General features: G+C 37.2%; 1 protein-coding gene across 1 annotated transcript in view; it reads right to left on the bottom strand.

Moving 5' to 3' along the window:
- Nucleotides 1-12,070: 12,070 nt before the first annotated feature.
- Nucleotides 12,071-17,887, bottom strand: part of gabrb4 (gamma-aminobutyric acid type A receptor subunit beta4) — an 80,601-nt gene continuing 74,784 nt past the window's right edge. Inside the window, exon 10 of the mRNA XM_038292235.1 lies at nucleotides 12,071-17,794. Within this exon, the coding sequence (XP_038148163.1) occupies nucleotides 17,441-17,794 (354 nt within the window). The 3' untranslated portion in view covers nucleotides 12,071-17,440. The remainder of the gene's footprint in view (nucleotides 17,795-17,887) is intronic.

Genomic DNA, 17,887 nt, shown 5'->3' with positions numbered 1-17,887 from the left:
AGGATGTTAATAGCCCTCACTGGGTGCTGCGTTCTGAGCTGGCAAGTTTCTGTTGATAACAAAGGTATTTTGTCTTGTAGGTCACATGGGTTCAAGCAATGTAAGAAGTCTGTGAGTTGATTATAAATTTTTGTTACACCTGGGACAATCAGGAGGCTGCAACGGGTGAGAACCAAATACTTTGAGAAGGTCAAAAGGATAACATGTTATTAAGAAATACAGAAGATTGTCCGTCTAAACTTTCCTACTACAATGCAGATCTTGAGATGCTTTCCTCGCCAATATAGAGCCAGTGAACCAAGGAGTAGAACTGAGCTTTTTGTTTGATTGCTAAAGGCGATTATCATAGAACAGAATGATAAAAAAAAAAAAAAAAACACAAAATCAGATGGCCGCTCACACTGAGCCTGGTTCGGCTGGAGGTTTCTTCCTGTTAAAATTTAGTTTTTCCTCTCAACTGTCACCACATGTATTGGTTAGTGTGAGGGATTGCCTTCATGAGTTGATGCAAACAACTGGTTTTACTTGGATAGAAAACGTTGAATCAATTTGACTTTATGATCTGGTGAACTGTAAACTGCTTTGAGATGACGTGTTGTGAATTGTCGCCATATAAATAAACTGAATTGAATTTAATACAAGCCATTGTTTTAACGAAAATGTTGCTTGGCCTTCACATTATGGGATGTAAGAAACTGATGACCAGGTAATGTTTGTAAAAATAGTTTTTTAGAAGAATATATTTTGTATGCTGACAACAGCAAATGTTCAATTAATCCCAGAAACAGCATCACCATTTAATTTCTTTAAAAAACATATTCACTGATCAAATATTGGAATTATGGATGTCCCAATTCAGTCTCAAACTGGTGGTCTTTAAAAAAATAATCTGAGTCCTGATTAAAATAAACTAACATTAGTGAACTGCATTTTTAAAAAGATAATCTAATCTTATGTGTGTACAACTTGCAAAGTTCCTTTCTAAGCCAAATAAATCTTTTCTTTTCAACTGCTTTAAAATGGCATTAATCATTAAAGTAGGAACATACATTGGCTGATGCTTCCTGTCTTTTTAAAATCCTGTTCTAAAAGACGTTTGTCTTAATTCAAAGTAGAAGTATTGCTTACCAAACAAAAATATATGTTTGTATTAAAACAAGTTAAACATTGGGTTGTACTACTGTACTAGTAGAGCTACCTGCTTAACATAATATTAGCTAGGAAAATATTTGGAAGATGTGATGTTTATTGCATATTGCAGCACCTGGAGTATCATTGGTGAATGTAAATTACATATTTATATTTTCACTTTAAACAGTTTTCTGCATTTCCTTATCTGTTTTTAACTTCTTCCATCATTTTTTAATCAATGAAAGCCATTCATCAGTGTCTATCTTGGGAAGAATGCTCCACACCAACATGAACAACACTGTTAAATAAAGACCAAAACCTCGACACTTAGTAAAGACTACTTACTTACTTTTTTAAGACTCCTCTGATGAACACTCCTTCTTATTTCCTAATGATTCAGTTAGACAGAAACAAGAGATCCTGTCATATTTGTTGATTTTTCTATAACCCTAAATTATTTTCCCACGCAGAAATACAATTACTAAATAAAATGTTTTATCTGGTTACTGTTGATGGGCTGCAAGATGTGGTAGTGCTTCATGCTTTTTCGCTTGCTGGAAAAACTGAGCTGCAATTCAAAAATAAGCCAGGAGATGGCATTCCAGGCTGTTAGATGTTATGAATTTCCTTGGTGTGTGTTTGTGAGTGTATGTGTGTGAGCAGCCATGTATTTCTTAAATGGCAGGGATGATTTTCCATAAATCATAGCACACAATGGGGACCAAGTACTCTAGTGGGGACTAATGTAGGGCTTAGGTCAAAGAAGTTAATTGAGTATAGGTTGTGGTTAGGGTTAGGTTTGAACATGTAATGGTTAGGTTTAGGGAAAGGGTCACGGTAAGGCTGTAGAAATGGACTAGAAATGAATAGAAGTCATTTAAAAGTCCCCACAAGCATAGAGAAATGTGCTTTTGTTTGGGTGTGTGTGATTTATAGAGTTTAATGCTGCTGATAGCAATGCAGCCTTACCTGACACTCCTGATACAGCATCGCTTCTCCTCATCCTCCTCTCACATTTAACATAAAAGAAATATATATATATCATAACTTCAAATACTGTCACATACTGTCTCTACAGATAAGCAAGAATAGTACTTATTATTAGGGTGACAGTACAAAAACAAACCATATGCACCAAAGTGTTAAACATCAGCTGACTTGCTCTGAAAAAAGGATCTCCTTTGCATTTCATTTTTTCGTTTTTGCTGTAAAAGTCAAACCAAGTGTCACCGAACAATCATCTTACATTGGCATCAAATCCAAGCGTGACACAGTACTTCCATAAAAAATGACACAACTACAGAAACAAACTCAGAGAAGATGGGAAAATGCACTTAAGAAGCAACATTCCCTTTTAATTTTGTCATCTTTGAGTTTCAAAGTGCATAACTTTGAAAGGTGACCTATCACAAATTGGCAAAGGGACAGAAATAAAAAAAAAAAAAGGACAGCAGAGGATGGGAGTGGATCTACATTAGGTTACAGCTTCATCGGCAGCCTGTCAGTGTTGCACTTAGGCTATAACTTTTGCGAAGTACAGACAGTAGAAAAAAGTGGAGTAATCAAACAGATGACCCAGACAGGCACAGAGAAACATTTTGCTTTTCCACCACACATCAGGTTTTAGTCACATCCTGTTTAATGAATTTCTCTGTGCTGGCAAAGAAAATAATTTAGGAAACAAAAAAAAAAATCAAAAATCTGTCCATTCTTTGCAAAGACATGTCAAAGAATGCAAAGAAATCAAACAATTCAGGTTAGTAGGAGAAAGTTTTTCTTTTAACCTGACAATTACAATACAAAATTGTAAAGCAAAGCCTTTCATACAATAATTTTTTTAAATAATTATATGGGCTGTTAGGACTATTCTTATCAACTGGAAAAGCACAAACCTAAAATCAATCAGAAGTTGTGCATCTCTTTTTCAGGAAGGCGCCTTTCGTGTCTGCAGGCAGATAGGGAATAAAACAACCTCCCTTTATACCATTTTTAAAATGGACATGTTATTTTTCCATTTAGAATACATACTAGATAAAATGTTCTTAAAGACCCTTTGGTAATTTATCAGTCTAAAGGTTTTAACTATGATTTGGCATTACAAATTGGTTAATGCTAATCTGACATGCTGTTTTTCACTTTTTTTCTCACTTAATTCTATGTCTATAATGTTTAAGCTCTACCTTTAACATTACCTTAAAACAGCCATTCCCTTACAGCAACATGACTTTGTTTTTCTATTCCGTTGGATTTTAAATTACCGGTAGTTCAAATTAGTGGTTGAGTTGTGGCAATGCTACATAAAAGGCCGCTGAATATTTCATTGAACACATGCAGCAGATCTGATTTTAAAGCCCAAAGCAAAAACTTGGAACAACACCACTAGAAATTCAGTAACAGTTTCCAGGGGTAAATCCTAATTTACCTTATTCTAAATATTGAATTTAAATCAGAAGTGATTAAAATAAAGTTAGGTTCAAACTTTCTGGACAGTACGGAAATTAACCCTTCATTGATATCTATGTTAGATTGAATAAATACAGTTTATTTGCTGTTGAGAATGAGATCTTTCCTGTGTTATTTTGCGGTGTTTTCCTTTTCTAACCTTATGTCATGATGATTCTACCTTACGACTACCATATTGAGTAACAAATGCTTAGTTTAGTTGTGAATCCTGTTCAGACTGGTCAGTGTCCATTTTTCTTGCAATCTTGGACAAAAACAGTTTACAAATTACTTTTTATTACTAAGATAATCCACTGTCTGTGTTTTAAAACCCGTTGAATTGGAAATAATTAACCTTTTTTCAACATTTCAGGCAGTTAGGATTATGTCGAACAACAAATCTCTTTAAATATTGTAAAGAGCCAGTTTACCACATTCTAATGCCTGTCAGTTTTCATATTCTGGAAAAATTCAACCCTCACAATCTTTATGGTATAATTCTCAATATTGCTGAAACAGCCATACTTTAGAGATCGGTCTGGTCGGTGTTCTCATGATTTCAACTTTCACACTGTTCTGTAATGATGAGCAATATGGCCAAACGCCACAGCTTTGATTACGTCAGACTAAAGCGAAAGCTTTTAAAACTCAAGATTTGTATCCCTTGTTGAATTGGCAAATTGTAATCTGTCTATATTGTTACTTTTGGAGAAATTGCTTCCTTCTATCTGAATGGCCTTTCAGTCTCATCAGTGCAGAGCATGTATCGGTGAATAAACACACTGTCCTACAAGCCTCAGCCAGCATATTCACCAAGCATTTAGCTTTTGTTCTAGGGTTGATTTTCACATCTTTTCACAAAATAAGTTCATCACCAAAGTGCTTTACTCTACATTCAGTAAGCCATTCAAGCACATGCTCACATACTGAAGGTGGCAAGCTGTTGTACACTGTAGGGTGTAGTACACATCTCAGTGAGAAAACATTGGCTACAGTTTGAGAAGATGGTTTACAAAAGTTTAGTCAAAATTTCACCTCAAATTCTATCACAGACTCCTTTTGGGGTGAGAAAATAAAACTTGTGTCTAATGCGACAAAAATAGCCAAATAGTAGTCTATTCAGTGATGAAATAAGACAAGAGTAAATATTGGGGATTGGGCATTGCCTCGCTTCTGTTAGTCTGTTCCAGGGCAGCTCTGGCTACTATGTAGCTTACCACCACCAGCAAGTAAAAGGCTGAATTTAATGTAAAGTGCTTTGGAGTCCTTGGACTTGATAAAGCACTGATTTTTACTTGGCATAGTAAGTGAACAGATTGTCATTCTCTCTTTCAATTTGCCAGATGATGATTTGCTCGATGATGCAGTTCAGGGCTGCAAGGGTGTTAACATAGGTTCTCTTGGGTTGCCTGATGTGATTGTGTATGCATGTAAAGGAAATGTTACTTTTATCAGCAAATGAAGAGGTCCTTCCCCCTTGGATGACTCAAATGGAACAAGAACGAAAGCTGACAGGATGTGACAAGGGGCTATTGGTATAATCAAGTATTTTTAAGGAACCTTTTTCTATTCACTTATTAATCGATTAATTGAAAAAATTATCAACAGATTAATCGATTTTCATAATCGTTAGTTGCAGCCCTAGCACCATCGTAAGAGGACTTGTTGTTCGATATCAACAACAGGGACAGGGTTAGCAGTAATGGCTGCAAGCCAGATATTTCTAACATTTATATTTCTTTACATGGTATAGTTGCCATAAATTGGAATAAAGCTTGATATTCAAAAAGTAGGAATAAATAATCAAATATTTTGCCAGCTCTTTGGGGTATTTTCAGGTGAGCTTAGCTTGATGCTGTTGCTTAGGTATAGGAACATTATTAATAAAAACTAGAAATCAGTTCCAGTAGTATTACAGTTACATAAAGTTTATATACATAAAGTTTAGTGAAGCTTTTTTTCCCCAGGATTTTGTGCCCTTTGACCTAACTAACCCACATGCAGCATCCCTCCCCACAAAGCATACCTTGAAAATCCATCCATGCCTGACCCATGTTAATGCACCCTTTAAATATTTTATATTTTTATATGGAGTGCTGACAATAGACCACAAAAATGCAGGAAACACTTTACTGAGCTACTTCGCCTGCTCTGAATTTGTCCTCTCAGCGTAGATTTGCACTACAGTGAATAAGAAGCCTATGCATCTGAAAAAAATAAAATAAAATAAATCCCCTAATGTACAAAATCTACACCTCCTCTAAAATGTTAATACTTTCCCTCCAATAAACAGCTGTGTTGGGTATTTTTTAAAGAACTTAAGTGTACTTTTATGAGCTGGAAGAGGTTATACGTTAATCATCGCCTCATAAAGGGGAACTCTCTACATCATGTCATGTTGGACATACACTATATTGCCAAAAGTATTTGCTCACCTGCCTTGACTCACATATGAGCTTAAGTGACATCCCGTTCCTAATCCATAGGGTTCAATATGACGTCGGTCCACCCTTTGCAGCTAGAACAGCTTCAACTCTTCTGGGAAGGCTGTCCACAAGGTTTAGGAGTGTGTTTATGGGAATTTTTGACCATTCTTCCAGAAGCGCATTTGTGAGGTCGCACACTGATGTTGGACGAGAAGGCCTGGCTCTCAGTCTCCGCTCTAATTCATCCCAAAGGTGTTCTATCGGGTTGAGGTCAGGACTCTGTGCAGGCCAGTCAAGTTCATCCACACCAGACTCTGTCATCCATGTCTTTATGGACCTTGCTTTGTGCACTGGTGCACAGTCATGTTGGAAGAGGAAGGGGCCAGCTCCAAACTGTTCCCACAAAGTTGGGAGCATGGAATTGTCCAAAATGTCTTGGTATGCTGAAGCATTCAGAGTTCCTTTCACTGGAACTAAGGGGCCAAGCCCAGCTCCTGAAAAACAACCCCACACCATAATCCCCCCTTCACCAAACTTTACACTTGGCACAATGCAGTCAGACAAGTACCGTTCTCCTGGCAACCGCCAAACCCAGACCCGTCCATCAGATTGCCAGATGGAGAAGCGCGATTCGTCACTCCAGAGAACGCGTCTCCACTGCTCTAGAGTCCAGTGGCGGCGTGCTTTACACCACTGCATCCGACGCTTTGCATTGCACTTGGTGATGTATGGCTTGGATGCAGCTGCTCGACCATGGAAACCCATTCCATGAAGCTCTCTGCGCACTGTTCTTGAGCTAATCTGAAGGCCACATGAAGTTTGGAGGTCTGTAGTGATTGACTCTGCAGAAAGTTGGCGACCTCTTCGCACTATGCGCTTCAGCATCCGCTGACCCCGCTCCGTCAGTTTACGTGGCCTACCACTTCGTGGCTGAGTTGCTGTCGTTCCCAAACACTTCCATTTTCTTATAATACAGCTGACAGTTGACTGTGGAATATTTAGGAGCGAGGAAATTTCACGACTGGATTTGTTGCACAGGTGGCATCCTATCACAGTTCCACGCTGGAATTCACTGAGCTCCTGAGAGCGACCCATTCTTTCACAAATGTTTGTAAAAACAGTCTGCATGCCTAGGTGCTTGAATTTATACACCTGTGGCCATGGAAGTGATTGGAACACCTGATTCCAATAATTTGGATGGGTGAGCAAATACTTTTGGCAATATAGTGTATTTATAAACCTTTACTCCTCTTAAGGTGAGCTCAGTGCAATCGGCAGTTGAAGTAAACGCAGAGCTGAAAAAAAAAAAAGGTTAATTAAAAGATATCAATTAGGGAAGAAAAACCTGTGCATTAAATCTTCACATTTTCTGAGGGAGGACAAGTCAGAAGAAGATCATTACACAGCACACAGTGACTAGTGGACGCCAAGCATGATGGAGATGGACATCAACAGCCACAGAAAACAGGCCAAGACAAACTATATGTGACAGCTATACAGTCAGACCACAACTGAGCAAGTGAAAGTTGAAGGTCGTTTCTTTTCATGTGCCTAAGCAACATGAGAGAGGATGTGATCTATATGGTGACCTCAGGCGTGTGCTTCTGACTGTGAGAAAAAAACATGGCTGGGATTAACAGCATTATTTTTAATAGTAATCTAACTACTTTTGTTATTTTGGTAATGCCTTTACATAACTTAAAATGTAACACATTACTTTACAAGTTAGAATAATTTGAGCAGCTTTATAGGCCACTGTATGTTTTTCTTTGACTGTGTGTATACAGTAACAATAAACAGGAAACAGAAGCTTACTTGGGAACATTTGATTGCATATCCGTGGAGGTGCAAATACTATCAGAACTTACAGTATATGATTAAGAGAAGATCTGCCTATGCACCTAATTTTTGTTGAAAAACCCTGAAATTGTTGTTTGATCTTTCTGCCAAGGAAAAATTTGGCTTATTTAAATTACAGAAGACCAAAGTAAAACGTTGATTACCATGATAAGCTTTGGTAAATACAAAAGTGCAGGTCTATATACAAAATATCAACAAAGTTTGTTTTTTTACCAGATGCAATGCTAGTCAAGGTCTGCTGATCTCTTTACTGAAACTGTTGATAAGATATTAACTTTATGGAAAAACTTGTAAGAATAAAAATCTGCTCCTGTATTTCCTCATACAGCATTATGGAAGCGTGATTTATCATCTAAGAAAATAATCCTGATTTGTTTTGATCTTGCCTCTGTGGGTTTTGATTACTTGGATACCTCTATAGTACAGGAGGAATGCTTCCAGTTTCATGAAGTTCGATATTTTATAAGCAGCCTGGTTTTTTGACCTGACTGTGAAAAAGCATGCAGCTGACCGCCGGGGTAAAATAGAGGGTTCTGGTAAACAAAGTTTAGGGTGATATAATGTAGTGTGCAGTGGTGTTGGCATTGCTGTAAAGATATACAGTGAAAAGGTATTAACACAGAGTAACAACTAGTTCATTTCTTTTTCAGGTGCTACTATTTTACTCAGATATAATAGCTGCAGTTCTTTAACAATGAGCTTAAAGTATTTTCGTTTACTTAAACACTTTCACAGACCCATGACAAGTGGGTATGTTTGTCCAGCCCTATTTGTCACAGTTAGAGCTGTGTTTTAGTGTTGCTCTAAACATAAATATTATACAAGTTGGTTTTTGAATCAGTTTACTGACTTAATATAATAATATATATCAAGTTTAATTTAAGTGATATATGTATGCTTTAGAAAAATGGTTTTGAAAAAAAAAAAAGGCAATATCATGCCATGTTGAAAAATTAGTCTTTCCATATCCTGGGAACTATCATCTCACATGACCTAAAGTGGGAGCTGAACATCAACTCCCTCACCAAGAATGCCCAGCAGATTATGTACTTCCTGTGGCAACTGAAAAAAAATCAACCTGCCAAGGACAATGATGGTGCACTTCTACTCCTCCATCATTGAGTGCATCCTCACCTCTTCCTTCACCATCTGGTACACTGGTGCCACCGCCAAGGACAGGGCAGACCGCAGCATGTCATCGGGTCAGCACAGAAGGTGATTGGTTGCAGTCTTCCATCTCTCCAGGATCTGTACGCCTCCAGGACTCTGAGGTGTGACTGGGAAGATTGTGGCTGATCCCTCGCACCCCAGCCAAAAACTATTTCAGTCACTTCTCTCTGGCAGGAGGCTGCAGGACCAAAACCTCACTTAACAAGAACAGTTTCTTCCCATCTGCTACCAGCCTTATCAACAAGGCCCAGAGACCTCTGAGACACTGACACTGCCTCTCTCCCTCCCCCGTTCAGGACCTAGAATCTACACCAACATAGCATCTCCAGACCTCCTGCGTTAAATTAATGCACAGTCTACTGTTTATATAGTATAGTGTATAGTATATAGTATAGTGGCTATATAGTTTATATTGTATTTAGTATATTGTATGTTTTATATTGCATATAGCTACTGATTCTGTATTCTATATATCTATCTATATATCTATATATCGAATTTGTCTGCACCATCAACACCAAGTCAAATTCCTTTTAAGTGCAAACCTACTTGTAATTATTACCTTTTAAAAAAAGATTTTCTCTGAAGCATATTAAACAATTATGTCTCTTAACACTTATAAATGCATCATATTTAATATTTCTTTTCAGATTATTAATACTAATTCTTATCACTACAGTTTGGTTGTAGCCATAGTTTGAGTTAGAGGTTGTTGGAGTCACCCCTGGCATCTAAACATCTGCTAGCATTCATAGCCAAATGGGGAAAGATTGAAAACACGGTCCAAATGTGTAACCATTTTTAGTAGCATGTCCTGAATCAGAGGACAGAAAGTCCTGGCAAGAGTTCTAGTTGCATAAACAAAGAGATGAATAATCAAGTTGTTTGAAGAATGATAAATGCCCCAAACCTGCCCTTCTGTGCTAAAAAAAAATATGTACTCTTTATATCTTAACAGTAAAAAAAGTTCCTAATGTAAAGAAGAGGCCAATATTACACTTGTCTGCAGGTGTCACTTTGCATCTTTATTCATGAAATATGACATAATAGCGGGTATTTTGCAAAAAACATAAAAAGTGTTATCACTAAATTTTGAGAAAAGACCAATTATTATTCCTAAATTCTTTGGGTTGGTGACTTGTTTTGTTTCTGTCAGTCTTTCTAATAACCAAGACACCAACTGAGAGGTTAGTGCTCTGACATACAGTGAGGAAAATAAGTATTTGAAAACCCTGCTAGTTTGCAAGTTCTCCCACTTTAGAAATTATGGAGGGGTCTGAAATAGTCAGCCGTAGGTGTATGTCCACTGTGAGAGACATAATCTAAAAATATATATTTTGAAACAATTTTTTTGTATTGTAAAGCCACAAATAAGTATTTGAAGACATGTATATCAGCTAGAATTCTCACCTAAAGACCTGTTAGTCTGCCTACAAAATGTCCACCTCCACTCAATTTATTATCCTAAATTAGATGCAACTGTTTGAGGTCGTTTGCTGCATAAAGACACCTGTCCATCCCATACAATCAGTAAGAATCCAACTACTAACATGGCAGAGACCAAAGAGGTGTCCAAAGACACAAAAGACAAAATTGTACACCGCAACAAGGCTGGAAAGGGCTACGGGAAATTTTTGAAAGGAAATTATTTTATTTATTGTTTGAAATCATGCATGGCATGGAAGGTTCCCCTGCTTAAACCAGCACATATCAAGGCCCATCTTAAGTTTGCTAATGACCATTTGGATGATCTAGTGGAGTCGTGGGAGAAAGTCATGTGGTCAGATAAGACCAAAGTAGAGCTTTTTGGTCATAATTGCACTAAGTATGTTTGGGGGAAGAATAATGAAGAGTGCCATCACAAGAGCACCATCCCTACTGTGAAGCATAGGACTGGTAGCATCATGCTTTGGGGTGTTTTTCTGCAAATGGAACAGCATGACTGTGCTGTATTAAGGAGAGGATGACTGGGGCCATGTATTGTGAGGTTTTGGGGAACAACCTCCTTCCCTCACTTAGAGTATTGAAGATGGGTGGAAGCTGGGTCTTCCAATGTGACAATGACCCCAAGCACAAAGCTAGGATAACCCAGGAGTGGCTCTGTAAGAAGCATATCAAGGTTCTGGTGTGGCCTTGTCAGTCTCCAGACCTAAACTCAATAGATATTCTTTGGAGGGAGCTCACACTCTGTTTCTCAGGGACAGCCCAGAAACCTGATTATGTCTCAGATTATGTCACAGTGGACATACACCTATGATGGCAATTTCAGACCCCTCCATGATTTCTAAGTGGGAGACCTTGCAAAATAGCAGGTTGTTCAAATACTTATTTTCTTCACTGTACAACTGAGAACAGCTATGTAAACACTTGATTTTAAAATCTCTTTCTGCAACAATATATGTAATTTAACCCTTTTTATTGCAATACATAAGCCCGTAATAAAAACAAATATAAAAAGGAGGGAATATGAAAAGACAATAGCTTTCTTTATAGTATAAGCCTTTATTGTAAAAAGTTGGTTGTTTGAATGATAACCCTTTTTATACCACATACTTGAACACTTTGTATTTGTAAAAAACACATTTTGTTCAAACACCTAAAAAAGCTGATTGACACCATAACATTAAATTGCACTGACAAAAATAAAATAAAAATAAATAAAAATACAACTTCATACTACACAAATGTTGGTTCCATGAGTACTGATACCCAAAATGAAATCAAACACTGTATTGAACAACTGAATTAAATAAGCGCCCAATGTGAACAAAACAATTACAGTACAAAAACAAAATGCATTTTTTTTTTCACTTCCAGTGCCATATCGTATATCAGATGAATTACATTTCCTTCTTATGAAACTAAAACAACAACAGTAAGAATAACAATTTATAACAAATCCTACAAATACAATTAATTAAAAATTAACACAGAAAGGAACAAAATCATTTAATTCTTACTGAAAAATAAACAAGGTGTTGATCTTGTGGGCTTCTTTCTTTTCATTGCCAAATAATTGCAACTGTTGAAAAAAAAAAATCTTTTTTTTTTACCTACTGGTTAAATATGAGACAGTCTTTCTGAAAGGGTCTTAAAAAGAGGGAGGTATAGTATATTGACGTGTGGGAAACTGGGAATCGGCACAGTGTCTTGCAATTCACCCTCATACAGTAACTGACAGCAGGCCGTAACCAGAGGCAACTTATCAAAGAGAGAATACAGGGAACACCCACTCAGTGTGCAATCACATGGCTTATATGTTAAGACGCTGTTGGAAAGCATCCTCTACATCCTTTGTAGTTGAAGGGCGTTTGATGAGATGCTTAAGCAGAATCTGATAAAACTGTAGCATGCACTTGGTGCATCTGGTTTAAACTGATTTACAGTAAATTCATTTTTGTTGAAGTACACAACTGTGATTCATAAAAAAAAAAAAAATATCAAAAAATCACAAAATGTGCGCTCCACTGTGACATTTGTCCTCCAGCTTTATGAATAGTTTGTTTCACAAGATTTATAGAGCTGGCTGTAAAACAAGTGCAATTTGAGCATGTAAACACTGGATATTTCTTTTTTTTTTTTTTTTGTCCTGGCTGTGGAGATGAACTGGATGGTGTAGAGTAAAAATATACGAAAATAAACCTTTTTTTTTTTAACTCGGGTCATGCTAACAAAAACCTACAAGGTGTGAACAAAATAATGAATCCACCGGTGACAATTTGCCTGACAGAAAAGAGCACAAATTATATGAAATGTTTAGTTCGACTTTCTATATTTAAATGTCTGCATTTTTTAGAACTAAGGGAAATGTGATTTATTTCTCCAGGCTACAGTTTGCTAATCATGATCTAAATAAGCTCAAGTTTGCTACAGTCCAGCACAGACTTGCTAGCTATGCTCGATGCTAGCTATAGTTGTTTGCTACAGTATAGCACAGACTCCAAGCAGCTGTGCCTGGGCATTTAGAAAAGTGCCTTGCTCAAGGGCACTCCTGACTTTATTGTTGAGGAACAGGAAAAAAAAACATCCCACTCGCCCTCTTAAGGCAACCCTGCTCCTCTGACTATTGTAAGATAGCTAGCTGTTTATGTTTTCTGATAAAACTCTTAGACAACTGAGTGCTTCGTGAGTGGCTGAGGTAAGTAGACTGTGCTGAATCTCCTAAAAAATACATCAGGTAACAAACAGATAAATGTACAAAGCCTAAACAACAGAACATCACTTTTAAACTCGCTAGGAATTAACGACCGCTTCAGTTAGCATTAGCGTTAACCTCATGAAGCTAGACACTCCATCACCGCGAAAGAACTTTGTCCCAATTTCGTCATTATTTTGTTCACACCATGTATTCCTTTCTTTTGTTTTTTTCTGTTTTTTATTCTTTTTTTGTTAAGGTTTCGTTTGCAGAAGTGTGCCAATGCTAGAAAAACTGTCCATGCCATTAGCAGTGAGGCTAGCTGGTATTAAGAACTGCTATGTTTTTGTTCATGCATTAAGAACTATTAAGTGAAAGATATATTTACAGTACAATTCACATGTAATTACACATATACACTAGAGGCAAGAAAATTCACATTGAAATCAGTTCAACACTTTTTACCCTCCTTTTTACTTATTGAACTCAAGTGTTCGAAGGAAGAAAAAAAAAATCCTCTCCAAATAAGCAAATATATGAAAGAAAAAGTTTCAGAACAGAATGTCCTCACAGCATTTGGGATGAAGGTGCTAATTTCATGTCCAGAAAGCTGGTAATACATGTAGTGGTTGAAATGAACAGTGATGCGATAGTGATTTATTTTACCCCTCATGTGTTTAGTGTACTATCTGAAAAGTAAAATACCTGAAAAGGCATTCATTTCTGGGAATAACACCAACCTGAATAACAGTTTGATACTTGAGTTGGTTTACATTAGAAAAAAGATATACTGTAAGTGCATCTCATTGAGACCACGGAGCAGGCAGGTAAACACAGTAATATCTGCCTGGTTTGCAGTGGAACAAATAATATTCTCTGGCCTTATATTCTAAATCTAAAATCTTCATAAAGATCTATCATATTTTTATTAGAACAGGGTTACTCTGATTTTTGCAAAACAAAACCAAACAAATAGTATACATTTGACACCTATTTTTTTCCACTGGTGTAAAACAAAAAAATGTGGCCATCTAAAACAGCCCTAACTCAAAATTGTTACCCACATCTAACAATTTATAAAGTGTACCGATTTCGACATAATCTATACTTTGGAAACACAGTCACGTTTCACTCATTAATCTGATTGCAACAAATAACTGGCTAAAAGAGAGCCACATCTATTAATGATTCCATTTGAGCATCTCCCATAAGAAAACTTCTGTAAGCCAGAAGTTATAATTGCAGCATACGTATCACAGGGATGTCTATAATGAGTTAAAGGGGAACAGCAACGCTGAAGTGAGTTTACAGGTGTCGGGGAGTACTACTGCATATGTGTAAGAGGCTGAGTAAAGTGTTTATGCCCCAAGTACTCTCAGCAGATTGAGTTTCACTGTGGGGAAAGGGGGTAAAGAGAAAATATATTTAAAGGCGAGGGAAATGAAGGTTAAAAGTGGATCTATTTTGTCACAGCTTTAAAGCCTCTGTAAGAAGTTTATGATTGGGATATTAAACCGTTATGTTGAATCAGTAAAGTGCTTGGACATCTGGCACTGGGCAAAGGTTTGTTTTATTTCAGCATTACTTTTGAATCCAACTTTGAATTCCCTACTTCATTATTAACGAGTGTTACCTGCCAATTGCTTGGAGAAGGTATGATAATAAATTTGAATCAATTTCCTAATTACATGGAAATAGATCCTTTGATTTCAAGTACATGGATGTTAGAACAATTAAAGGTGGTGCTTAAAATGTGACAATGCTTCATGAATTTCTTTTAAAAGGAGATACTCAAATCAAAACCCACACTTCTGGCCACAGCACTGCACAAACGTCATTAAGACACACTGGTTTGTGATCAGTATTCCTTTTAGAAGAAATCCTGTGCATACCGTGTTTTAAAGGAGAATGCATGTATCTGATAAATTGATATCTCTGCTTCTCCATCTGCAGCTTTTCCATCTTTATCTTGTTCTCCCAGGATGTAATTCTTCATACTCTTCATATAGTCTATACCTGGAGGAAGATTTCTAAGCCACTGTTATTTGGTCGACATGATGTTTTTTTGTTCTGTTTTTGCTTTTGGACTTAATTATGGTTGGCATAAGGAAAAAAAAATCTCTGCCTCTGTTCTTCTCCATTCAAATGTAATAAAGAATCTTATACAGTGACGTCGGATTGAGCACACAGTAGTATCCATCAGAAATTCTTCTTTGGCTCAGCACCAGTTCACCCCTTCACAAATGTATGCCTCTATTTAGTACCTGTAAACAAGATATTAGAAACCCTTTCATTTAATCAATGGGTACGTTTTATCGGTTATCTTTTCACTGTAGCTTTATTTTCTTATTCCCCTGCCAAAAAAGCCATAGTTTCACTCAATGTACTCAATTTTTTTCTGACTGAAGGTAAAATTAATATATTATTTTAATATAATTATAATGGCCCAGCCAGAATCTGATAGAGAGTCTGGAGAGGGGGCTGAATACTACAATGATGGTAAGGAAGCCTTTAATTCTCAAAGACTTTCAGCTCCAAGCTATATTTAAATAAAAAAATAAAAGACAGGAGTATTGTTGGTCAGCAATTGTAAGAACTGCTCAAACGTCAATAGTTTTTTTTTAATCAATCATGTAAAAAGCCTTTTTTTTGTGTACTGAGCATCCAAAAATTACAGCTAGGAAATGGTGAAGGGGTTAAATGACTGAAGACTTTCCTCCCCATAAAAAAAGGTAAGTATAACCAAATACTATGTACCGGTACCTCTATTCACTTTTGGTCAGAATTTCATTAAATTCATGGCTATTTCTCAGACTGATTTCCCTAGAGGTCCCTCCTAATCCTGATGGAGTTTTGTGTAACTGTTGAATAAGGCTACTATGACAAACCCTCTTCTCTCTACGCCTCTTTCCCGGAGTGCCCAGTACTATCTCAATTCAAAATCTTCTTCCCTTCAGACACTGTGACTTAAACACCAAAAAATGCAGCGTAAACAAAGGAATACAATATACCGAATGATGGCTCTTGAAAGAAACATGGGTGGATCTTTGTGAATATACATCTTATATCTTTACAGAGGAAATACTTTAAACGAGTAACAAAAGCAACCCCTCCCCCCTTGTTTCTGTGTAGCAAACACAAAGCATGGTCCGACGTCAATGAACTCCTGCATCTAAGCAGAATGTGATTCAACACTTAGGAGGAAAGAAAAAAAGCACAAGGCTATGTTCATGAGAAAGCTGAGTATTTGAAATGTACAGAATATTTTTCCCATATTTTTTTAGCAAAATCAGCGATGCATACTTTTGACTCTTTTACCTCATAATGCCCTAGCACTAGAACATGTTCTGACACTCTTAGAAATCACAGTTTGTTTTTTTTTAAAGACAAATCATATCTACAATAAGCAGTGGTTGCTTTTAACTAGAATGAAAAGGAATCCCCATCTTTTTCCCCTTCCCAAAACCCCACTCCCACCCACATCCCACCTAGGGTATGTTTTTAAAAAAAGAGGAAAAACAGGAACACAAGTTTAAGGTTAAACTGTGGGTGTAAATGCAGCGGTTTAATAACCTATCAATATGCCAACCAAATGGAGACCATTTAGCTGCACCTGATGTCTGATAAGGTGAACAATATTCACTCTAAAAAAAAGCCAAGGAACACCACATAATCCAAACAAGGTCGCTGTACATTGTAGAATTGTAGGTTTCCGTACGTCATTCTGTTGGGTAATGGCAGAAGGTGAGCGGGGATCAAAGGTGGTGCCAAAGACCTCACTGAGCCAACGCCGGGACAGACAAGCCACTGCTGATTTCTCAAGCTGTTGAAGAGGATTTCTGAGTACGATAAGTATCAATAAAAAGTCAATGGAACTCTGAGACATCTTTTCTCTATCAAGAGCGTTCACTTTTTCTTTTTAATCTTTTTTTTTTTTTTTTTGCTTTTCTTTTCTTTTTTTAGCAAAAAATATCATGCAGTCTTTTGTTCCGAAAACCCCTTTGATGGGGAACATGTTTGTTTCAGGAGGAAAAAGAAACTCAAGGCGTTGAAATTCTTCTCGCACAAGTATTCTTAAACATTCAAGTCATCCTAGTAATACTCTGTACAGCAGAAAGGTCCTTCAGATTTCACATGTGTATATATAAATATAATATATGGAAATATGCATATACATATGTTCAACTTGTATATGTGTATACATATTTTGGAACTGTATCAAAGCCAATTTAATGTGCTCTCAAAATATGGCCCATGATTCCTAGTGGGATGCACATCAATTCACATAGTACAACCAGTAGATTAGGTTGAAAAATCCAAAGGTAATAGGGAAAATGACCCGGGACCACTTGTCAATGGTGCTAACATCTGACAGGTTTGGGATTTTCAACTTGAGCTTTGAGGAGCGTCGTCGTAGCCGACAGTTGGCCCTGCTCCGCATGGCGCTTCGGTCCAGTGAGTGGGGGCTGTAGCCATCCCGTGGAGTCATGGGTTTCCTAAACTGGACCCCGGAGCTGTCAAAGGACATGACGGAATTCCGAGAGTCACCGATGCTGCTACCCACGTCAGAAGGCATCACCTCGTTGTTCATGTCCAGCGTTGTAAGGAGGATGTTTCCATAAGCATCCACCTGCAAAGAAAGGAAATACGCACAAAGTAAGAGGAAGGAAAAAACATCCAGCAGCACCCATAAAAAATCCCATACAACTTCTAACATGACATT

This window comes from Cyprinodon tularosa, unplaced genomic scaffold (genome assembly GCF_016077235.1).
Source record: "Cyprinodon tularosa strain WSP-4 unplaced genomic scaffold, ASM1607723v1 ctg31, whole genome shotgun sequence".
NCBI classification, from domain to species: domain Eukaryota; kingdom Metazoa; phylum Chordata; class Actinopteri; order Cyprinodontiformes; family Cyprinodontidae; genus Cyprinodon; species Cyprinodon tularosa.
This window is presented reverse-complemented; position numbering and strand designations above follow the sequence as displayed.